Source organism: Melozone crissalis, unplaced genomic scaffold (assembly GCF_028551555.1).
Source record: "Melozone crissalis strain CALT ecotype California unplaced genomic scaffold, PUWL_Pcris_2 ptg000026l_1, whole genome shotgun sequence".
NCBI classification, from domain to species: Eukaryota; Metazoa; Chordata; class Aves; order Passeriformes; family Passerellidae; genus Melozone; species Melozone crissalis.
In genome coordinates this window covers 7,639,636-7,663,160 of record NW_026535804.1, presented here as the reverse complement: position 1 = coordinate 7,663,160, position 23,525 = coordinate 7,639,636, and the positions used below count along the sequence as shown (strand labels likewise).

Sequence of the window (23,525 nt, the reverse complement as noted above, 5' to 3'; positions counted from 1 at the left end):
TTTCCTAACACCGGCACCTGCAGCAACCACCTGAAGCTGAAACTGGTGTGCCCGCTGCATTTCCACATTATTAACACCCTCTTCTGGGAAAAGCAGTTCACTATTTTCCAAATAGATCCTTCTGTTTGGAAATTCCCTGGAAAGCTGCATACGGATTCTGTGCAGTCCCAGAGCTGCTCGTGTCACCCCAGCCAGGTTCTCTCTCCTGGGCACCTCAGCCTGCTCCTACCTCCACCTGTCCAGTGACAGGAACATTTTGGTTTTCCCCAGTTCCTTGCTAATCATAAAAGCCCTGCACAGCATTTCTGGAGGACACAGATGTGTCAATTCTCCAGTCTCTGCTTTAGATAAGCATCACACTAAAGCAGAGCTCATTAACAAAAGATTTGCTGATAGTTTGCCCCTTAATTTCCCATAAACTCAAAATGAAGTCTTAAGACTTGTGTGCAAGCATCATCTCCCGAGTTAGGCCTGGGTGTCTAAAAGTTGCCTCCAAAAATGAACTCCTTTATTGGAACAGCACAGAACTCCCCTCCTACTCCCAAACACAGGCAGTGACAGCAGTGGCAAGGGAAGAAGCAAGGCTGACCCACGAAAAGCTTCAGAAAAACTCCTCTTAACCACAGACCTCCCCTCTCTCTGCCTGCTGTGTCACTTTCCTGTCCCCTGCATCCAGAACCACAATCTGCCCAGGGACACTCACAGCCATGAGGCTCCAGCATGAGCCGCATCTGATGAGCAAGATCTTGGTCTTTACCCCAAAGCCAGCCAAGCCAAGGTCCTTTGCCAGAGAAATCCAGGTTTTTGTTTCCTCATTAGTGATCCATACACAACACAGCTTTCTGGAGGATGGCGAGTGGTTTATTCAGATTCTAAATAAAGGGTTTGGAAAACTGATCTTTTGAATAAAAAACCAGCAGAGAAAACCAAAATAAAATGGGAACACCAATGTACAGATGTATTCTCAGCCCTAATTTAACCTAAACCCTACAATTGGGTCCCATTTTACTGTTAATTTTCCTCCTATCATCTGGGTTCTGATAGTGAAGGGGGGCATACCCAGCTGAGACATGCTCACCTTCTGGCAAACCCACAGCCCCTCCAGGGCCTCTCACACCTGATTTCTTGCAAAGGTCACACCTGCTGCTGTTACATTATCAATACCTCATAGCCTAAACCCCAAAATTAAAACAGTTCAGAGAATTTTTGGTTAAAAGAAGAATTCCCCCCCAGACTGGTGAGCCCCCAGGAGAGGAGCTATGTGGGCAGATCCTGTCTCCACAAGGACCAGTGCTGCTGACAGCCCCCGGAGCTGCAGCCCAGGGACATCCATGATGAGCAAGCAGACCCAGACGCCCAGGCCAGCCCCTGTCCCGTGGTGCTGGCAGCACCATGCAGTGCCCAGGCCTGTGCAGAGCCAGGCTTCTCTCTAGAGCAGAGCACTCCCAGCCTTGTCCCTCTCAGTTGGCTGTTTTAAGCTTCTTGTCTGGCAGTTCCTGATGGTTCTTGGCTTGTTTTCTTTTCTGGCATGCTGCTTCTGTGCTGTCCCCCCTGGTGAGTTTGTCCAGGACCAGGGCAGTCTCCTTCAGCAGCCTCATCTCCCTCTTCTCCTTCCTCTCCTCCATCTCCACGATGTCATCTGCAAACAAAGCCTTCAGGGGTGGGATCAGCTTTGGGATGGCTGGGAAGTCACCAAAACGAACCTGAAACACAAGCACACAGCTCCTGTGTGACAACTGCAGTTTGATTTCCTCACTCCCCCTTGCCTTTGGCCCGTGCAGGCAGCAGGGCACTGCCCCTTCCAGCACCCAGCAGCCCTGACCTCAGCGAGTTATTGATGTTTGCTTCACAGAAATGCTGCGGCCCAGTACATATTCTGACTGACAGTGAGCTGCCCTCACTGCCACGAGCGCATTTAGCCAGCTTCTGTCTGCTACAGAAAGCCATTGGAGCAGCTGATGAGTTGGGATGGGAATGGAAGCAAAATCAGGTTTTTTGGCTGGGAATAGCAAGCACAGACTTGAGGTGGCACAAGGCAAGCACCCAAGAATTGGATTTGAGGGCCATCAGCACCTGGCTCACAACAGCGTGGGGAAAGGGTGACACAGAGTATCTGCTGCCAGCAGTTAAAGGAGCTGTTTCAGACACTGCTCTTCAGGAGATGGAATACTGATACAAAAGGAGCATTTAATTCATGAGCAGCCATCAAAATAACCTAGACATCGTTCCCAGGCTTGGCCCCAAGCTCCCAACTCACCCTCATGTGGTCAAAGGCAATGCCGACCCTGTCGCTGAAGTCCTCGCTGAAGAGTGGGATCTTGGCGTACCTCTGGCTGAAGTGATTGAGCATGATGAACTCTGCATTCATCTTCATGCCAGTCTGGATGGCCTGGGAGGTTGTGCTGCAAAAGGAACACACCCTGCTCACAGCCAGGCTGGCACCCAGGGTCACAGGACACTAAGAGACCTCTCCCTCGGGCAGCTGGACTGGTGGCAGCTCTCTGACTTCCACAGAACCCTGAGTGCAGGAATGCAGCTGTAATTGTTGCAGCCTTGCATTTAAGAGCTCCACAACCTGGGAACAGGCACTTGTCCCAGGGGTGCCAACAGGCTCAACTGTGCCTGGCAGGGAATGCTGAGCAGCTGCTGCCACATTTGCCTGGGCAGCACGTGGAACCCCTGGCTGCAGGGCTCTCAGGGAGCTGGGGGGTAAAACAACTCTTCTACCCAGGTTGTACCCATGCCAAGGGTCTTTCCCTCGGGCTGCTCTATTTGTAGAGTTACCAATGTCTGCTTGAAAGCTTTCCCCATTTTTTTTGGGGATGTTGAGAGGAGCTGTGGTGGTCTCAGAGCTGCTGCAATGACCAACACCCCATCTTTACTGTAGAGGAATTCTACACACACCAGAATCTTTGACAGGACTTGAGCCCTTCACCACCAGCTCCAAGGACCACACCCAGCTGTGCACTTTACCTTTACCTTCCTAGCAGGGACAGACAGCAGAACACACCCCACCTGTGGGTCTTCTCTATAGCTTCCTTTTCCATGCCATCTTCCAGCGTGGCTTCGTGGATCAGCAGGTTGGCATTTTTACCTGTGCAAACAATCACAAATTCAATCCTCAGATGAAGACTGACCTGCCCAGCTGCCCACAGGATCCCTCCTGTCCCTCCTCAGCCCCTCACTGTGGGGCAGACACAGCACCAAAGATTTGGGGATGCCCACTTTGGATACTGACAGATGGAGAACTTTCTCCAAGAGATGCTGCAAGCAGAGGGTTTTGTTACCTACCCATTTGCACTAAGGCCATGCAGGGCATTGTGTCACCAGAATAAACTACTTTCCAGCCAGACTTGTGGATCACTGAACATGCAAAGGCATTTTTACAGTGTTGGACTTCACAGGTCTGAAACTGAACAAGGACACAAGTGTTAGACTCCAGGTCCCCTCCAACCACAGAGCCCCTAGCTCAGGAACTCACCTCAGCCAGGTCATAACTCTCTAACAGAGAGCTCACAAACTCCTTGGCTTTGGGTCTGATGTTCTCACAGCCTTTCACAAGACACTGAGAAGGAATCATTCTGGGAGGGAGGGAAGAAGAGATAATTAAGGACAGGTACAAAATAAAACCTGATCTTCTCTTCAAGCAGCTGATTTCTCCTGTTTCCCTGTCTCAGTTCAGTGCCTTGGTGACCTGTATAAATTCCTGCTTTCATTGGTGCCCCAGTAACTCACCCAATCACTTCTACCCCATTACCAAATACTCTTCTTCTTGCCCAACTTCCTTTTCCTACAGCAAAGGGAAGCTTGCACATAAACCTCTATTTGAGCAGCACAGCCGAGTACAAACCCCACCCTGCCCTCTGCAGACTGCATATCCTTGTTCTACAGGCAGTGGAAGGAGTCAGAGCCACCTCCAACAAAGGGCTGGGGGAATGGATGAGTTTGCCTTAAATAAAGACCAAGGACATTTCTCCACACAGAACACTCACTTGATGTCTCCAAGGATCTCCTCACAGTGATTGTGGTACTCATTCAGCCAAGGCATGATCTGCTCAGGTGCTACCAGAAACAGAGGGCTGAAATCCTGACCCAGGGCTGCCTGAAAAACCAAAGGTGGGGAAAAAAAAAAAATCAGTGCTAGGTGTACATCAAATCAGAGAGGAGGAATGCTAGGGAAAGGCTGGTGGTCCTCTCCACCTCACCTCACATTCAGGAGCATAGAAAGTACTCACAAAAGCTCTCCTCCGCTCCATCAGGATATTCACCAGCCCCTGCAAAGGGAACACAGGACACAGCAAGGGAATCAGAATTGTCTGGGGAGTCAGAGGCAACAGCTCAGCAAGCCCAGAGTCAGAATAAACAAGAAGGGAGAAGGATTAGAAACACAGACAGATTCAGCAGTGCCTGGGGAATGAATGAAGAGAGGAATGCAGAGCAGGGCTGCAGCAGTAAGGTAGGAAAACCATAGAGAAAGGCTTCATAAAATCAAGCCTGCTCTCCTGGAATCAGTGGCTGGCCTTGTCAAAGCTAGCATTTTGCAAGTTCCCATGTGAATGCAATCCTATTGTGAGCCATTCATTACCCTTTTTCCTGGGTAAAAAAACAACTTGCACCTGCATCAACTGTTTTTGCACCATTAGACAGAAAAATGAAAGCTATATTTCACAACCAACTTCCCTGCACATATACACCAGGGGTTCGAGTGACCATCCAATACAGAATAACAACTTGTTGCTAACCAATAAAAGTAATTGGCAAGAAAATTACTAACCAATTGGAGTCACACCTGAGGTCTGTAAAACTGTATAAAATGGAGTTATATACATAACTCCATAATAATAATTTAAATAATTTTAATAACTATGGGGTATAAATAAATACATCATAATAAATATATAAATAATAGATATAAATATTATATAAATAACAAGCATCCTATAAATAATATTAATATAAATAACAATAAAACTCCTCCTTAATAATAAAGAATGGGCTTTTTCCACCATGAAGAAAATGGAATTCGTGTGATTCATTCCCATACAGGGCAGACCACATTCCTGAGCTAGAGCTACCCAGGTAGCTCTGAACCCAAGGTTCAGAGCAGAGCTGCACAAGCCCCTTCCCAGCCCCTGGACTCACAGAGTGATGATCTGTGTGCATGTGGGACACAAACACAGCCACGAGGTTACACAGCACTTGGTCCACTTGCTCTCCATAGTGGCGGCAGAGCTGGCCAAAAGTTCCTTCTCCACAGTCCAGGAGCAGGGACCTGGTAGCACTGGTGAGAGGTGACAGAGACATTTAGAAGCCACTCAGAGCTCTGAACAGGGCCAGGCAGGGAGGGGGATTTTGGGGCTGGAAGGCAGAGATCAGAGCCCTGGGGTTCACCTGGTGTTCAGCAGTGTGGAACTGACATTGCGGATTTTCATTGGGATCGCAGATCCTGTTCCCAAGAACACAATTTCAGGATAAGCACCCACATTTCCTAGAGAAAACAGACAGCAAGGATTTGGAGGCAAATGTTCTCTGCACATTGCCCAGTCAGACACCATCTAATTCACCAGCCCAGTAACTCCAGAGCCAACATGGCCAGCACAGGCATTTCTGCCCCCCTCAGCAGGAGGTTTACAAGGGAAGGCAGAACAAGCCCCACCACTTCACAGCTTCATCTGGGCTCTGAAGCAGTGAGCCACCAAGAGCTCCTATTTTCCAGCACACTGATCCTGATCTGTACCTGGTACAGCAGACAGGCTCTCCTTGCACTCCTTCACACGGGTCTGGAAGTCAGGGAGATCCAAAGCCTCACTGACAAACTCCTCAGGATCACACACAGTCACAGCATCTCTGCAACAACAGCCACCCATCAGCATGGGGCAAGGCAGGAGCTGAAACAGCCCTTTTCAGAGCAAAGTGCCAAACTCCTGTGACAAAACAGCCCTACAACAAGGGGACAAACACTCTTCCCATTTTGAGGGGTTGGAGAAGACACATCCACAAGTGTGGTGTGTGCCAAAAAGGCCTGGTTGGGCTGAGCCAGGCACAGAAATGATCATTCCACCAAGTGGAGAAGCTGCTGCAATAGCACTTCATCCCATCCAGAGCTGCCAGGCACTAGAGGGCACTGCAAGGCAGCACAGAAGGTCCTGCAAGAGGAGCAGAACCCTAAAGAGATCCAGGCACTGATGAAAAATGTAAGAAACCTGTGTCATGAGCCTGCTTCAGAGCATGTGCAGCACTACAGGTCTTCAGTTACCTCAACAGAGAAGCTTAAACTCTTCTTGGCACCTGTATCTTCCTGTTGTGCCCAGCAAGGACAGAAATCTGAGCCATGGTGGCTGAAATCCCCTTGCCCCCTGTGGTCCCTGGCCCTTAAGGTTCTCACCCATTTGCCCACTAAGGAGCAATGCTAGTAACTGTTTTAGAGCTCTCAGCTCTCATGTCAGGCCTTCTAGGTCTTCAGAAGGTAAGACTCCCCAAAAACTCTCTCCCTGCCCTCATCTGTTCTGCCACAGCCACAGCTGGGTCACAGCATGAGTCAAAGCAAAGGACAGAGGACCACAAGGCTACAGGAGCAAGGGACAGAAACAACACTCCCAAGCACTGGCCAGGTGTTGCTCTCAGTGGTTCTCTCCTCTGTGTGCTACACCTTGTCTGAGACTCTCAGGGGCAGGGACACAGCCCTCAAAAGTTACCCCAGCACAGCCATCAGAAAGGATCTGCAGGGGATCCTGACACAGTGCCCTCCCTCACCAAAAAGCTGCTTCAAGCAAACCCCCAAAACCTGGGAAGAAAAAGGCTCCCACTGACCTTTGCCACTCCTGCTGTGGCCTGAAGTGGTATTTCAGGAGGCACTCCCCTCTCACGATGGGCACAGGGCACACAGCCTCTGCCTCCTGCAGGAGGAGGGTGAAGTGAGACACAGCCCTTGCTGAGGGCAGCAGGCACAGGGGCAAGCTGGGCCTGAATTACCTTGCTCTGGTAGGTGGTGAGCAGAGGGAAGATCTCTGGGTGGATGAGGTTCAGCTGAGTTTGGATCTTGTAGCTGCGTGGGTTGTGCACAGCAGAGGAGTTTTCATTGAGCACCAAGTGCTGAGTGCCAGGCCCAAATCTGCCAGAGGACAACAATGCCCAACAGCTTCATGTTAGAACTGGGTATATCTGCATACTGAGCTAAAAATCTCACCTGAGGCAGCAGAGCCCTCTTTTTAGAGCTCTTTACTTTGGAACAAGATGTGCAGCAGCAGAACAGGCTCTGCCCACAGAGACAGAGCCCAGAGCACAGCACACATACCTGTGCATCCACTGCTGGTAGCGGCTGTCTCGCAGCACTGCCTCGGGGGTCATGTGGATAACCAAGGCCACCTGGTGCTCAGCAGCTCCCTCCTGGTACCTGGGACACATGCAAGCACAAAGAACATCTGTCACCCTGATTTATTAAGATTTTCTAAGCCTTCTGATGTTGGTATACTTGTAGCAAACTTTCTCACACACTTTCTGTAAATAACTCATTGTTTTGCGTTCCTTTATGGAGGAGGAGAAAGTTGATGGACTGTTGGTTTGTTCAGTGTCATTGGAGAGGTGGCACTGTCACCCTCCAATCCACTGCCACTTTTGGAAAACTACAAATGTTGGAGTCAGAAAATAAACTCCCCTTTTTTCTTCACCTTGAGAACAGCAGTGTGTGCTTGTGTTCATGTCCTATAGTGACATCCATCTGTGCTCCAGTCCAAGTCCTTGGCATCCCTCCCCTCTCCCCCTTTGGTGCTGCCAGAGGTGCCCCCTGAGGCAGGCAGAGCAGGGATTTATTTTCAGAGCATGGCCCTGGAGCTCCAGGACTGCATCACCCTAGCCACAAGACTCAGGCCATTTGCTGACATCTCCACTGACCCCCACAGGGCAGTTCCTCTCCTCCACTAAAAACATCTGCAGAGCCTCCAGGAGCCCAAATGCTTCTGCACAAGCCCTACAGAGTTATGTGCAGTCCAGGCTTCCAGCAGCCTGCACTGCTCCCCAGGCAGACACCAGGGCACATTCCTGCTCTGAAGTCCCTGAGGGAAAACAGGCCCATGGCAGTCACAGAACCCACAGGTCCTGCCTTTCCTAAAAGCCCCAAAATGCATCACCAAAATCCTTTCTTGTATCTGAAGCTCCTTAACAGTGCCAAAGAGCTCAGACATCAGCCATGAGAAACAGCACACCTGAGCTAGAACAAGAACAAAACCAAAGCTCAGCACAGGTCCTTCCCCAGGCCCTGCAGGTGCCCCAGCCCTACCTTTGGAAGGTCTCATTTTCACAGACAGCATCCACAAAGCCCTCGTGGGGACACTCCAGCACGAGGAACACTGGGCCAGGGTCAGTGGGGGTGCACAGCTCCTCAGGAAAGAGCTGCAGGCAGATACACAGTGGTCATAGCACAGCCAGCCTGCACACACAGCCCTGCCTGCCCCTCTGTGTCCGACTCCTTCAGTCACACAGAGCCCAGCAGCCACTCCCAGAGCTCAGTGCACCCAGCCAGGGCAGCTCTGGAGCCCCTTCTGCTCTCATTTCACAGCAAAATCCAATGTGTGTAACAGCAAATCCCAACCCTGGTCTCACAGAAACCACAACCTAACCAAGGAGGAGAATTTCAGCAGTTTTGAGGTTCCCATGACAGATTCAGATGGTAGCAAAAGCATGTGTAAGGACAAAAAGGCTTTATAAAATTCTTGTGACACAAAGATGTGCTGATCCTGTCTCCCAGGTCAGGATCAGCACTTGCAGAACACCTGGGCATGGCCAGAGCTGGCTCTGCCTCTCACTCCAGTGTTAGAGATGCAGAGCCTGTACCCCAGAACTACTGAGTTTATTTTGGTGTCAGTGATGGCTGCACAGGCATTTAACCCCCATTTAAACAATGCAGGGATTAACTCCACCAGCTCACTCCTACCCCTGCAGCAGCTTTGGGGAGGGGAGATGAAGCAGCTCTGCCAAACAGCGAACACCCAGCCACACCCACACAGGAGCTCATTCCCTGATCAGCACCCCAACACCCCCAGGCATGCCACACTCAGCAACAACCTGGATGTCCTGGCAGGCAAAGCATTCTGCATAAAAATTGCCACCCTGGGAGCCCAATGAAGGAGGGAAAGTGGCACAGCCACAACAAAACACAGACACATCTTACCTCTTTGCCTTCATAAGTGATGCTCTCCCCATTTTTGAGAGCTGTAATGATGGGAAGGATGGCTGGAGTGCCCCTGAGAACAAGGCCACAGAAATATTTAGCTGCCAGAACCCCCGTGCCTGCTCCTGCTGCCCCCTGGCCCAGGCTGGGCTCTCATACTCACACTGGCAGGCCCAACTCCTGGGCTTTGGCTGCAAGGAATTTCCCTTTCCTTGGGTGAACCTGCGGAGTCAAACACAATTACCACCCAAATTAAGAGGGCCATGAAACAGGATCATGTACTGCCAGCTTAAAAGCTTCTCCACAAACCAAGGGAGTGTTTTGTCCTTTTTCAGTTCCACAGCCACTGCTCCAATTTACCCCAAAAAGGCTTTTCTGGGCTCTCTACTTTCCAGGATCATGCTGCTGCCTCTTGCTCCCCTCCCTAGCCAAGCAAGCACAACAGCCTGCCCTCCTCTGAGGGTTGAGCAAGAATGGAACCTGTACACTCATAACCACTGCTGGATTCTAAAAACACCTCCAGGTTTACACATTCCTACTCATGCTACAGCAACTCTGACACTTGAAAAGCAGGAACACATTAGAGCTTCAAAGTCCTACCTGAAAACACTGTCTTCATTTAAACCCCTGCAGCAAGCTGACATTAGGAAACATTTCCTTACAGAGAGTGGTCAATACCCCAAGCCTGCCAGTGTTTAAGAGATTATTAATGCCCTTAATAATATATTTTAAATTTTGGGCAGGTTGAAGTAGCCAGGCAGCTGGACTGGATGGTTCAACCCTGGTTGGATGGGGCTTGGAGAAACCTGATCCACTGGAAGGTGTACTGCCCACAGGGACATGGAATGAGATTATCTTTAAGGTCTCTTCCAACTCAACTCATCCTGTGGTTATAGATGATCACTGTATGTCCCTTCCCCCTGAAATACCCTGTTTTATTCTCTTATCTGTTGTGTTGGTTTAGAGACCCTGTGCCCAAACTCACTTTGCAAAGAAAAGCTGTCACCAGCTCAGGATGCTTCCTTGCACATTTCTGCTCATCACCTGTAAAACAAAGCAAAATCAAAAAAAAAATCATCACTTGCTTTTCTTAGAACCAAAACATACCAAAATTTGCTAAAGCATTAACAGGAACATTATCCACTTAACTTGGAGCCCAGCAGCAAAATCTTATGAACACCCAAGGCCAGAGAGCCCATGGGTTCAAATACAGGAAGCCAAACTAAAACCCAAGACTGAAAATCAGCCCAGCATCCACCTGTAATTAAATTACAAAGGTTGGAGCATCTACCCCAGCCAGAAGCAAACCACCACAGGGACAAATCACACCCAAGCACCAATCATGTCCAATTTCTAGGTCTTTTAAGTTCTCAAACTTCCAAAGAACAATTTCTGCTCCATGGAACCTTCCAGCTGAGTTTCTCTACCAACCTCACTTTTAGACAGCAAATGGCTCAGAGAACAAATTCCTATCCCTTAGAATCATCTCATTAAAGTTAAAAAGGCCCTTCCATGTGTTTCACCTGCTTTCTTTGGGCTCTCTTTTCCTTCCTCCAAGCTTTGCTGTGCAGCTCTTGGGGATCCAGGCCCTGTGTCCCCTTTAGGGCTGTTTCCACCTCGGGGAGATGCTCCAGGACTCTGGGGGGGTGAACTTCCAGCAGCCAGTGGTTTTGCTGTCCCAAGTCCAATAAAAGCAGACAAAGATCACTCAATCCACAGCAACATAAAAGAAAAGCATGAGTACCATTCCCTCCTCCATGGCAGTCAGGTTTAAACTGCACCAGAATACAGAGCTCCTCCCCCAGTCTAGCTTGCACTTGCATTCTGCAGTCATTATTGCAGGAGCCATCCCTCATCCAAGTCCTTCTCCCCAAACTGCCAAACTCTGTCAAGTCTGTGCTGCACCCTCAGTATCACATTTTGCAGCAGAAAGAATGCAGCTGGCTGAGAAAGCCAAACCCAGGGATGTTGCACAGGTCATTCCATCCACCCACACCTTAAGGAACAAGCCTGACTCAGCAGGTCATGCTATTTAAATGAGATGCTTCTCCTGAGAAAAGCAAATTAATGAACCTCTGCTTACTCAGAAGCTGCTCCTTAACCTTCATTGTGCCGCCCCTGTCTCCCTGCAGCAGCAGGGCTCACCTGTCAGAGGGATCTGGCAGACAGTCATTGTCTCATCCTTGTACTCAGGCTCTGTGTGCAACTGCACAGCTGGGAAGAGATCAAAACCCACCATTAACAAGTGCATAAGCAGAGATTCACACTCTTCAAGGATATAAATCAGAAAAGTGTCTTTGTCTTTCTTTAACACAACCTGCTGAGCGTTCCCCTTCCCTTTCTCTGCCCAACTGAACACTCCAATGAACAATTAAAGTTTTAAAAGCCCATCATCCTCATGGTGCCATGATGAGCAAATTCACTGGCAGACTCTAGAAGCAAACTGCCTTCAGTGTTTTAAAACGAAATGCTGTCTGAATCAGCCAGCCTGAGCAGAAACAGAGCTGGAAACACTGTTGTGAGGGGTTTAACAGTGTATCAGAGCAAAAGAAATGTTTAAAACATCCTCTGAGTGGACCTAAACCAGAGGCTGAGGCTGCCGCTCGGCAATGCAACCTTGGCTAGAGAGGAAACAAGTTCCAAATTCCTCTGCTCCCCATCCCTGACCTACCTAAATCCATCCTTTTGAGGGGCCCAGGGAAAAGGCGAATGGCTTTCAAGTAGTTTTGCTGGAAAAGAGGAGAAAGGCTGTCAGGAATAGGAGCAGTGCCATGCCAAACACCCCAAACAGCCAGCCAGACCAAGCTGAGCAGCTCAGACAGCTCAGGGCAGGCACTGTGCCTTCAGAAAGGGAAAGAGCCACTCTCCCCACCCCCTCCAGCCGTGCAATTAGTCAGCAGAAACTGCAAGGAAATAGAATCACTACAACAACGCTGAGGATTGTAAATTTCTGGTCCAGACACGGCATTAGGCTGGCAAGGACCACATCAAACAGGAGAGCAGAGACTGAGTTCCTGTTAATGTAAAATGGGGAGGGAGCAGGCAAGGGAACAAAGATCCTCTCCTCCCAAAGGCTGATTTATCAGGATATGAGACTACAAGACAAGTGTAGAAGATTTCTGCTGTCCTGTAACTAAAGAGATTTGGATTTCCAAGCCAGCCCTTTATGCTGACACAAATTCAGAGCAGCATTTCACACCTGCACAGAGATTCCCTTTTCTCAGCTCTCCCAGTTCCAGGGTGAGCTTTAACCCTTTGAGGGTTTGCTCTGCCTTGTGCACCTTGCCATACTCACCAGCTTTGGTGGCCCCAGGAACACACACCTCTGGAGCCCTATGGCCTTCAGGGTGAGGATCATCCCTAAGAGCAAGCAGAGAAACAGCTTTAGCACAGCTCCAGTGAGCACTGGCAGATCCCAAAAGAGCCCTCTCTGTTCAGGAGTGCTTGGCCTCTCCACAAAGGACAGAACTGCACCCGGACCTGAATTTTGTGGCAGTTTCAACATGTCACTTGCCTCTACAGATAAAGAAAATACACATCTTGATAAAATTCATCTGGAGCAAGACATCAGAACAGATCATGAATCTCCTCCTTTTCTTGGAAACTTCGATAATTTTAATGGACAAGACCCATAGCCATCTATCCTAACCTCATCTGCACTGAGCAAAATGGTGCCCACAAATTTTTCTGTGCTCCTTTGGACTAAGACCAGCTTGATACCCTGCTGGCAACACTGCTAACACCTCCTGCTCAGGAGATTTTGGGCAGCTGAATCCAGGCATGCTGGACAGGCAGGGCCTGTCCCACCACATGTCTGCAGTGAGCACTGAGTGCTGTGTCCAGCTCTGGCCCCTCAGTTTGAGAAGGATGTTGAGATGCTTGAGCACATCCAGAGGAGGCAACAAGGCTGGTGAGGGGCTGGGAACACAAACCCTGTGAGGAACGTTTGAAGGAGCTGGGGGTGCTCAGCCTGGAGAAGAGGAGGCTCAGGGGTGACCTTATTGCTCTCTACACCTTCCTGAAGGGAGGCTGCAGACAGGTGGGGTTGGTCTCTGACAGAACCAGAGGACACAGTCTCCAGCTACATCAGGGAAGGGATAGGTTGGATATTAGGAAAAAAAAAATTCACTGAAAGAATAATAAAGTACTGGAATGCTCTTCCCAGGGAGGTGGTGGAATCACCATCTCAGGATGTGTTTAAAAAAAGACTGGACATGGCAGTTGGTGCTAGAGTCTGGTTGAGGTGTTAGGGCATAGGTTGGACTCAATGATCTTAGAGATCTCTTCCAACCTCATCATTCTGTGATTCTGCAGTGTCACACAGGCCCTGCCCAGCCCAACTCCTCCTGCTCAGGAGATTTTGGGCAGCTGAAGTCAGGCATGCTGCTCAGGCAGGGTCTGGGTATCTCACCACGTGTCTGCACTGCACAGAGCCCCAGCCCAGCCCAACCCCTCCTGCTCAGGCGATTTTGGGAACAAATCCGCCGCAGAGCCCCAGCCCAGCCGCAGATGTCGCCGTCCCCAGCGCCGTCTGGAACACCCCACAAACCGCACGGGCCCCGGGCAGTGACCGCGTTCTGCCGCACTCACCGGGCAGCCCCCCGACGTTGGCCCAGGACACGCGGCTCAGGAAGATGCTGTCCAGGTGGGAAATCTTCAGCCTGCGGGGTACAGGGGGTGAGCGGGGCCCGCTGAGCCCCGGTGTGCCCCCGTGTCCCCCCGGTGTCCCGCACTTACTTGTGCTCCTGCATGGCGCGCTGCGTGCCCTCGCCGCAGTTGAACAGATACCTGCGGGGACAGCGCGGTCAGGGCGGGCCGGGCCGGGGACCATCACCGCCGCTGCCGCCGCCATTCCCGCACTCACCGGTTGAACTCGGAGAACACGTACACGGCGGCCCCCGCGTCGCGGCTGCCGGCCGCCACCACCTGCACGTACACGGTGTTGGGCCCCGCCAGGCCGGTACCCGCGCTCCGCCGCCGCTCGCGGGCCCACACGTGCCGGGGCACGTCCTTGGGGCGCCGCCGGGACCCGCCCGCCACCGAGGGCCCCTCGGCCATGGCCCGGGCCGCGCCGCCGGGGCCCGCCCGCAGCCGCCGCCACACGAGCGCCCGCGCCAGCGCCCACATCCGCGTGCCCGCCCCGCCCGGCGGGCCGCGGCCAATGAGAGCAGAGAAATGCCCGCGGAGGACCGCCCTCCCTCGTTACGTCATGCTGACGGACCAATGGGAAGTGAGAACAGCGGGTGCAGCCCCGCCCCTGAGGCGCCGCTGGGCTGCCCGGCTGCTCACACGTGACTGGGCTCTGCCGGTCGGTGTTCGGCGGATTCCGCTCCGGGCGGTTCTGTGTCCGGTCCGGGTGGATCAGTGTCCGGTCCGGCCCGGCCCGTTCTGTGTCCGGTCACCGCCGGTTCAGTATCCGGTCACTGCCGGGATTCTCTGTTCAGTCCGGTCACTGCCTGTTCTGTGTCCGGTCTGTTCGGTTCAGTGTCCGGTCATTGCCAGCTCTATGTCCGGTCCAGTGCGTTCCGTGTCTGGTCCCTGCCGGGGCTCTGGGGACACAGCCCTGGAGCCCTGACCTCCATCAGGGGGTTGAGCCTCTCAGAACCCCTTTGAACTCCTGTGTGTTTGTTTTGGTTTAGGGCAAATTTGGGAGAGAACTTTAAAAGGGCTTTTTTAGAAAACAGATTTAATTGTTTTGGTTTTTTTTTTTAATTCCCCAGTGTGATAGATGAGTAATGCCATGATTGGCAATAGACAAATATCATGTATAATAATACGTATATGATACGATAATAGACAAATATAATGAATATAGGTTAAGAAAAGTTTTATACATTTATAGTTATGTTTTAGCCCCTTGCATTGTCATCAAGGGACAGCCGGGGTTGGGACATCTGGAAGGGTCAGATTGTCACTGTGGTGACACTGACCTCTAATCAGAATTTAAGGAATGATCTTCATGACTGGACCGGGAAGAAGGACCCAATGCACAGAACTTTGGGAGGGGTTAAAGGGTTAAAAATCCATTGTGTGGTTGAGCACATAGTGGGGGAAATTCTCTGCTCCTGGTGCTGTAATATTTTCTCCAATCAGTCTTCTGTTGTATTTTTGATAAGGTTTAATAAACTTTTCTAAAATTGTGAAAAGTGAGTAACCATTTCTCACACCAGGTGTCACGGACACATTTTATGAAAAATCTTTTTGTTAGGATCTTTTCTCCTGAGAAGCTGAGGCCTCAGAAAATGAAATGTAAACATTGATTATCTGCTGCTGTGGAATGCAACAGGTGGATCTGTGATTGGTCTCATGTGGTTGTTTCTAATTAATGGTCAATCACATTCAGCTGGCTCGGACTCTGGTCAGTCACAAGATTTTATTATCATCCCTTGCTTTCCTTGCTATCCTTCTGATGAAATCCTTTCTTCTATTCTTTTAGTACGGTTTTAATATATCATTTTCTTTTCATATAATATATATAATAAAATAATAAACCAGCCTTCTGAAACATGGAGTCAAGATTCTCGTCTCTTCCCTCTCCCCCATTCCAGGAGCCCGTTCAGGACCTGTGGGCAAACATCCAGCTGCACTGATAGCATCAGCCATGACACAGGGGAGATTTAAAAGGAGATTTAAAAGCAATATCCTCACAGACCCCACTGACAGACCAAGGGGGATCCTTATCTTTGGGTTTCCCCAAGGTGATATCTGTACTTCCCTTTGTTTGCTGTGTATTCCATAATTATCATCATCCCCTGGAGCCTGGGTTTATGAGAAGAGCAGGTTTACACACAGGTTAAAGACAGCACAGGACAATATGGGAAGTTTGGCTGTGTCAGTGGCTCATAAAGGTAACCAGTCTGGTCAAGATAAGAAGTAAAATTAGTGGAAAGTAGATCTTGAGGGTGAAGCAATAACCACAAGATGCTGGTTCCAAGCACAGGGTGTTGGGAAGGATGAAAGTTTGACAAGAAAGTCTCACAGATATGTGTGCTTAGCAGAAAGATTTTGGAATGTAGAGTGGTATGGCAGGAGGGTCTCACAAAGGGGCCCCCTCTTTCTCAGCATTGCAGCTCAGAGGATTCACATTAAATCCTGCTGAGTTTGGCTCTGCACAGTCCCAGAGGTGGATTTGTTCAGAAACACAGAATCATGGAATGATTCTATGCAGGAGCTGTTATTGAAGAGCTCTGGGTGTCAGGGGTACAGACCCAAATCTGACCCAACATGGGTTCAGAAAGAGCACGTTTTTATATCCTTGTCATTATCATTATATATATATATATATATATATATATACACATACACACATATACTTATACACATACATATATATCATTATTATCATTATATAACTACATATTCATTATTAAACTTCTGTTGTTCTGTTGTATACATTGATTTCATCCAAGCATGGATTTTGTCATTTCCATCAAACCCCCCAAACATAATTTCTCATTATTCTTGTTACATTTAAATAATAATTATATGCAATTACTAAACAATTATCACATTTAACAATCATATGATTTATCATTTAACAATCATATCGTTTATCATAGTCATTAAATGATTTTACAGGCACAGTTTCACATGATCCAGTAAAGCCTAAAATTTTCCCAGGGCCTACCAAGGCCAACATTTCTTTCCACCTCCCCTGAATATCTCATGATTTTAGAAACATTTTATCCCTACACTATCAGATTTACCCTGCAAACCTGTGGTTCCTGAGGGATAACTGAGTTACCAATGGCATCCAGTGATGGGGAACATACAGGGAGTCCAGGAGGAGAAAGCAATTTGACAATGCTTCTTTTGTCATGAAGGATTTAATGGAGATTGTGGGGAGGATTACCTTTAAAGGTGAGCTTTCAGGTGGCTCATCCCTCAGATTAGAGGCATTTTGCTGAAAAGTTCTTGTTCTTTAGCAAGAGATCATGACAGTACTTGGCAGAGGAGGAAAAAATTCTCAAGAAGGGGCACAGGACATGACAGGCACTGCCTTAGCCAGAAAAACCTTCAAAATAAAACCCCCCAAAAATAAATATGCAGAGATATTGGCAACTAAATAAGAGAAAAATTCAATATTTGAATGTAGAATGATTTCAGGGAGCCAACAGCAAGGTGTAACCGAGGGGGCTTCATTTAAGAAGAGTTTACTTTTCTTATCTGCAATCTGCCCCAGCCCCTGGCCCTGTGTGTGCCAGAGCAGCAGATGCAGGATAAGCCTGGTCCCTGCAGAGCCCAATCTCCCTTTCCCAGTCCTCCCAGTCCAGGGATATTTCCTTCTGCTCTTTCAATAAAAGAAAGGTAAACACCCCCACCCAGCTGCAGTGGCTTGGGATTAGTTTCAATATTGCCTGGCAAAGTATAAGTTAAATCAATTCCTGTTTCTTTGAGGGGGAACAGAACAGTGCATTCCCACAGCCCATTCCCCAGCCCTGTCCCACAGCCCATTTCCCATCCCGGTCCCCATCCCATTCCCATATCCCATATCCCATATCCCATTCCTGTATCCCATATCCCCTTCCCCATCCCATTCCCCACCCCATTCCCCCATTCCAATGCCCATCACATATCCCATATCCCATTCCCATATCCCAATCCCAATCCCATATCCCATATCCCAATCCCAATCCCATATCCCACATCCCACATCCCACATCCCATATCCCATATCCCATTCCCATATCCCATACCCCATATCCCATATCCCATATCCCATTTCCATATCCCATTCCCATATCCCATATCCCATATCCCATATCCCATTCCCATATCCCACACCCCACACCCCATATCCCATATCCCATATCCCATTCCCATATCCCATACCCCATATCCCATATCCCATATCCCATATCCCATTCCCATATCCCATACCCCATATCCCATATCCCATATCCCATATCCCATATCCCATATCCCATTCCCATATCCCATATCCCATATCCCAATCCCATATCCCATACCCCATATCCCACACCCCATATCCCACACCCCATTCCCCATCCCGCAGCCCCGGCGCTGCCATGGCCCGGCTCCGGCCCTAGGTGGCACCGCGACTCCGCCGCCGCCACCGCGTCCCGCCGGCACCGGGCGGGGGACAAGAACGGGGCAGCCCCGGCGGGTCCCGGCAGCGCCCGAGCCCCTCCGCCTCCCTCCTGACCCCTTCCCCGCGATGTCCCTGTGCTGTTCTGTGCCCCCCAGGCTGTCCCGCTTCCCCCGGCTGTCCCCGGCTCTCCCACCGCTGTCCCTGGGCTGCTCTGTGCCCCCCGGCTGTCCCCAGACTGTCCCCATCCCCTCCGTGCCGCCCCTGGGCTGCAGCACGTCCCTGCCCAGCACCTGCTGCTCCTCCGGGCTCATCCTCTCCGAAGAACCGGGACATCCCACAGGGCAGCGCTCCCACCCCGGCTGGCTGCCTGTCACCTGCCCTCGGTGTCACCTTTGGCACCCCCAGCGCAAATCAAGCGGCAGGGCCGGGCTGGCAGGGCCCCTGCTCGGGGAGCAGAGCCAGCTCCTGCAGTGGCACCCTGTCCCTGCCCCACTGAGGGTGGCACCTTGCCCATAGCCAGCTCCAGACACAGCTTGGACAGCCCAGGACCCCAAGCTGCTGCTGGGTTTTCACCAGCTCACCCAGCCCAGGACTATCACAGGGCCCTGAGGCTGGGTGTGGGCAACTGCTGATGGTTAAAGAGAGCCACAGAGCATTTATGGGATGTATCCCACGTTTGTTCCTCCCTGGGACAGTGATCCCCCAAGGAGGAGCAGTGGGCTTTCCTCCCCTCCCCTTCCTCCTGGATTTCTCTTTCAGGTTTTTGGCAATCTTACACTTTGAAGAATAGGCCTACGCAGTGAAAATTTGAGCAACACCTATCTAAAATGCGGGTCCTGCAAATCTTCATGCATGAACTTGGCCACAATTGGCCAAATCCTGAGCTCCAGCTCTCTCCCCATCCCCGTCCTGCTCCTCTCGTGTGTCCCACAGGATCAGATCCCTTCAGGACCTCTCTGGTTGTTCCATGGATGACCCCCACTCCATCACCTCCTCCAGAAACCAGAGCTCAGCATTTCTGCTGGGGTTTCCCCAGCAGCTGAGATGGGCCTGGAGGGTGGTGCAGGGAGAGCAGGAGGGCCCAGAGCTGCTCTGTCCTCGCAGAACCAAGAGGGGCTTTAGGTGCCAGTGGGCTCAGTGGTGCCCATATCCCATATCCCATACCCCATATCCCATATCCCATATTCTGCACTGAGAGCCCCATGCAGACAGAGATGCTGGGGTCTCAGCTCTGCTCAGAGTGGTCCCACAGTTCAAAGCTGCTTCCCCTCACTCCCAGTCACCCCATGAACCAAACTGGGGTGAGCACATGCTTCAGTGGGTGGCTGACAGCTCACCCTTGACACAGAGCTTGTTTTACTCCATCCCCCTCCTCATTTATTTATGGTCCTTCACCTCAGCATGGCTTCGCCCTGATGGACGGCGTTTGCACATGTTCCTCTTATCCAGAACATGGGGCTTTGCAGCCACTGCTCTATTTACTGTAATTTTTAGCTCAGACACAACCAGAACTCCCACCCTGTCTGGGCTCTCAGTGCAGAAAACAAGACTAAACTATTTTGGGATGTTTTTCCCTTTTCCTCATACTTGGGTGCTTTCCCATGTGGCAAAGCCTTCGGAGCCTCGGGGAGGGTGAACCTGTTTCACACACCCCTGAGAGCTGCCTCTGACCCCTGCACACACTTTAACCCCCTCCCCTGACCACAGGCACCTCCCACACACGCCAGCTTCATGCTCCACTCGGTTTTTGGAGCTGGGAAATGCATCCAGTGTCAGGGATGAGCTGAGAGCACGGCGGATGGGAACGAGCCTCCCAGGCTCCATCCTCACCCTCCTCCTCCTTGTCACTTCGTCTGGTCTCACCTCCTCAGGGTGCCCAAAATGCCGTGTACTGCTTCCCCAAGACAAGGAGGGAACACGGCTTTGGCCCTGTTTGCCTGGCAAATGTGGAAAAGTGCCCGGAAAATGCCCCTTTGCCTGCATCACTCCCATTTTAGTCCCACTGGGTGGCACCCGCTGGGGAGAGGCCGGCGATGCTCAAATCCTCCCCCCTCCCGCCTCTGTCACAGCCAAGGGTCTCTCCATTGAAGTTTACTTTAAGGTCTAATAAAATTTCCAAGCTGGAAAAATCTTTATGCAGAGGTTTGCTTTGTTTAAAGGAAGAGGACCATAAAGATAAAGCCTCGCCCGCCGCCGCTCCCCTCCCTGCCCGGCCGAGGGGCCGCGGCTCGGCCCCTCCCTCCCAGCCCGGAGGAAGAGCTTGTTTTCCTAACGAGAGGTTTGAAGATTAAAAGGGGAAAAAAAATCAGCCATTTGGAATCCTCTACTGACGCTGCAAATACCCTCGTTAATAGATATGTCTCGTTTTGTTACCTCATTTTAATTAATCACTAAACAAAGACAGCTGCCAAATTTCGGCTCTGGCTTTGAGCCTACAACTGACTTGAAGCCCTTGAAAAATAGACTATTTATGGTGCCTGGGCTTAAAGCTTAAATTTCTTGTATAAACTTTACCCTTCCTAAGAATAGCGTGGGGAGAGCATTGCCGGCCCCATGCTCGGTGCCCCCATGCCCAGCTGGGTGTGGGCAGCAGTGGGGCCAGGAGGGATTGGGGTCCCTCGGGCTGCTGACAGCATAGGAGCAGCTGCACCAGTTCCAGGGTGTCCCTGAACAAGTCCTGTTGTCCCCACACAGGCACAGGTGCCACCACCAAGGGAGGTGCCCCATTCCCTTTGGCCTCCTCCACAGGGCAGAGCATCCTGGTGCAGGAGAGCATCCCTAGGGCTGGCTGCGTGCCTAAGGGAAGTGTTTGTGTCCCAGACATGCAGTGTGTGGGGTGAAGAAGCTATTTCATGTCTCAGGGCATGGCAGCTGCATCCAACCCTGCCACTTCCCCCATGGGATGGGGCTCCTTCATCCACACCCCGAATAGCAGAGCCCTGGGATTTTGCATTGTGATGGAGCTGCCCACAGCAGGGACACGAGGCTTCTGTGTCTTCCCTTGATGGCAGCTTGGGCCTTCACAGGCTCTGAAAGGGCATTTTTATTTGTGTATGTATTTTTGGGGTATCCTGAGGAAAGGCTTCAGCTTGTCCTTCCCCATCCCTTCAGGTCACAGGTAGGGAAGGAGCTCTCCTGGAGGATTGGGGCTTGACAGGGCAGGAGGAGCAGCCCCAGCACAGGCTGCAGGGTGCCAGGGGGTGCTCAGGGGTGGACAGGCTGCAGCAGGGGCTGTGTGTCCTGGGTGCTGTGTGCCTTGTGTGTCTTCAGTGCTGTCTGCCCTGGCATGTGGCTCTCAAGGCTCTGCAGAGCCAACTGGCCTCACTGCTGGCCCTGAGGCAGTGTCCAGTGTCTGTCCCACTGCCCGGTGTCTGTTCATCCCACTACCCAGTGTCTGTCTGTCCCACTGCCCATTGTCCATCCTGCTGCCTGCTGTCTCTCTGTCCCGCTGCCCGGTGTCTGTCTGTCCCACTGCCTGGTGTCTGTCCATCCCACTTCCCAGTGTCCATCCCGCTGCCCGCTGTCTGTCTGTCCTGCTCCCCGCTGTCTGTCCCGCTGCCCTGTGTCTGTCCATCCCACTGCCTGCTGTCTGTCTGTCCCGCTGCCCGGTGTCCGTCTGTCCCGCTGTCCATTATCCATCCCACTGCCCAGTGTCCCTCCCGCTGCCCGATGTCCATCCCGCTGCCCGCTGCCCGTCTGTCCCGCTGCCCGCTGTCCGTCCCGCCCCGCCCGGGGATGGTTCTGCAGCCCCCGTTCTCCGCAGCGGCTCCCGCTGCCCTCCCGGCCCGGGGCGGGAGCAGAGCCGGGCTGCAGGACGAGCTGCTCCAGCTGCAGCCGGGATCCCGCAGCTCATATTTCAGCAGGTCTCCCCCTCGGGTGACACCGAACGCGTGTCACACGCGCTGGAGGCACGGGCTGCCGGCCCCCGCCCGCCCACAGAGCCCCAGCCGCGGTCCTGCAGCCGTCTGCTGCTTCCGTGGCTAAAATAAACTGTCTGCTGCACAGACAGCAGAACTCACAGCAAAACCTCCTGCTGCACAGCGAAACTCCCAGCAAAACCTCCTGGTGCACAGACAGCGAAGCTCACAGCAAAACCTCCTGGTGCACAGCCGGCACCGGGAATCCAGCCCTGCACACGCCGTGCCAAAAACCCCGCTGGGTCAGAACCTGCTGGGATCCGGGGTGCTGCCACAGCCGAACCCGCGTCCTGGTTCCCTTCATCAACACCCCAGGACATCCCCGGTGTCCCCATCCCGAATGTGCACAGTGACACAGCCACCGCCACACCGCCGCCTCCCCTGGCGCACTGTGGCACACTTGGGAGTGACCCAAGAACCAGCGCTGGCTGCTCCGTGGGATTGCCAGGGGACTGCCCCGTTTGTCCCTGCCACCTCCGTGCCACCCACGGGCACCAAGTGACTCCAAGAATCAGTGCTGGCTGCCAGGGGACAGCCCTGTCTCTTCCTGCCACCTCTGTGCCACCCACGGGTGCCCCTAAGCCAACACCACACCCATCCTGGGCTGCAGGGCAGAGCTGAGCCCTCTGCTGAGCATCATTTCAGCTCCTTTTGGATGGGATCAACTCTCCAGGTGTGGGGCTGGCAGGGGGATCCCCTGTGCCCTGTGGGGTTGCACTGCTGCCAGCACGCAGGGCTTGCTATGGAAGTGCCCCTGAGCCCACCCTGCCTCTCCTCCTCACCCTGGGCCATGCTCTGATGTTGCTGCAGGAAGGTCCTGCCCCACCTGCGGGGCAAAACTGAGCTGAGCATCTTCCTCTGAAGCAGCAAAAACTCCAATTTAGAGTGGGCTGGGGCAGTGATGGACAGGAGATGGCTCAGAAGGAACCTGAGGGAAGTGGGAGTTGTTCCACTGCCCACTGTGGATTTTTAACTCTGAGCTCTAAGGATGGCAACCTAAATAACAACTGTATTGTGTATTGGTACAGAAACACACCCCAAATACACAGAGCCCTGGCATTTCTGTACTGGTACTGAAACTTATTAATACAGGAATACAATGGGATTTCTGTACTGGCACAAAAAAACACCCCAAATACACAGAGCCCTGGGATTTCTGTACTGGTACAGAAACACACCCCAAATACAGAGAGCCCTGAGATTTCTGTATTGGTACAGAGACACACCTCAAATACATGGAGTCCTGGGATTTCTGTACTGGTACAGAAATTTATTGATACAGAAATATACAGGTATTTTTGTATTGGTACAGAAACTTGTTAATCCAGAAACTCCCACCTCTCCACCCCAGAAATGTCACTGTTCCCCTTTCTATGCCTGTCCTAAAACC

General features: G+C 51.5%; 1 protein-coding gene across 1 annotated transcript; it reads right to left on the bottom strand.

The window, feature by feature from the left end:
- Positions 1-848: 848 nt before the first annotated feature.
- On the bottom strand, positions 849-14,224 carry ELAC2 (elaC ribonuclease Z 2). The gene is made up of 24 exons (XM_054278632.1): positions 14,031-14,224; positions 13,904-13,954; positions 13,757-13,827; positions 12,462-12,526; positions 11,838-11,895; positions 11,312-11,380; positions 10,690-10,839; positions 10,152-10,210; positions 9,330-9,388; positions 9,167-9,239; positions 8,276-8,388; positions 7,295-7,393; positions 6,973-7,111; positions 6,811-6,896; positions 5,738-5,847; positions 5,392-5,488; positions 5,143-5,281; positions 4,236-4,274; positions 3,993-4,102; positions 3,482-3,581; positions 3,292-3,412; positions 3,016-3,094; positions 2,258-2,402; positions 849-1,703 (listed from the first exon to the last, which is right to left on the bottom strand). Exons 1-24 carry the CDS (start codon positions 14,222-14,224, stop codon positions 1,461-1,463), a joined length of 2,469 nt encoding a protein of 822 aa, XP_054134607.1. The 3' UTR covers positions 849-1,460.
- Positions 14,225-23,525: the final 9,301 nt, after the last annotated feature.

Excerpts from the sequence above, each read along its gene's own strand:
- ELAC2 (XM_054278632.1), bottom strand. The coding sequence starts at position 14,224 with ATGGCCGAGGGGCCCTCGGTGGCGGGCGGGTCCCGGCGGCGCCCCAAG. Across the intron at positions 11,896-12,461 it reads TCCTGGGGCCACCAAAGCTG|CAAAACTACTTGAAAGCCAT; the intron begins GTGAGTATGGCA and ends CCTCTTTTCCAG. Across the intron at positions 9,389-10,151 it reads TGACAGCTTTTCTTTGCAAA|GTTCACCCAAGGAAAGGGAA; the intron begins GTGAGTTTGGGC and ends TTGACTCCGCAG.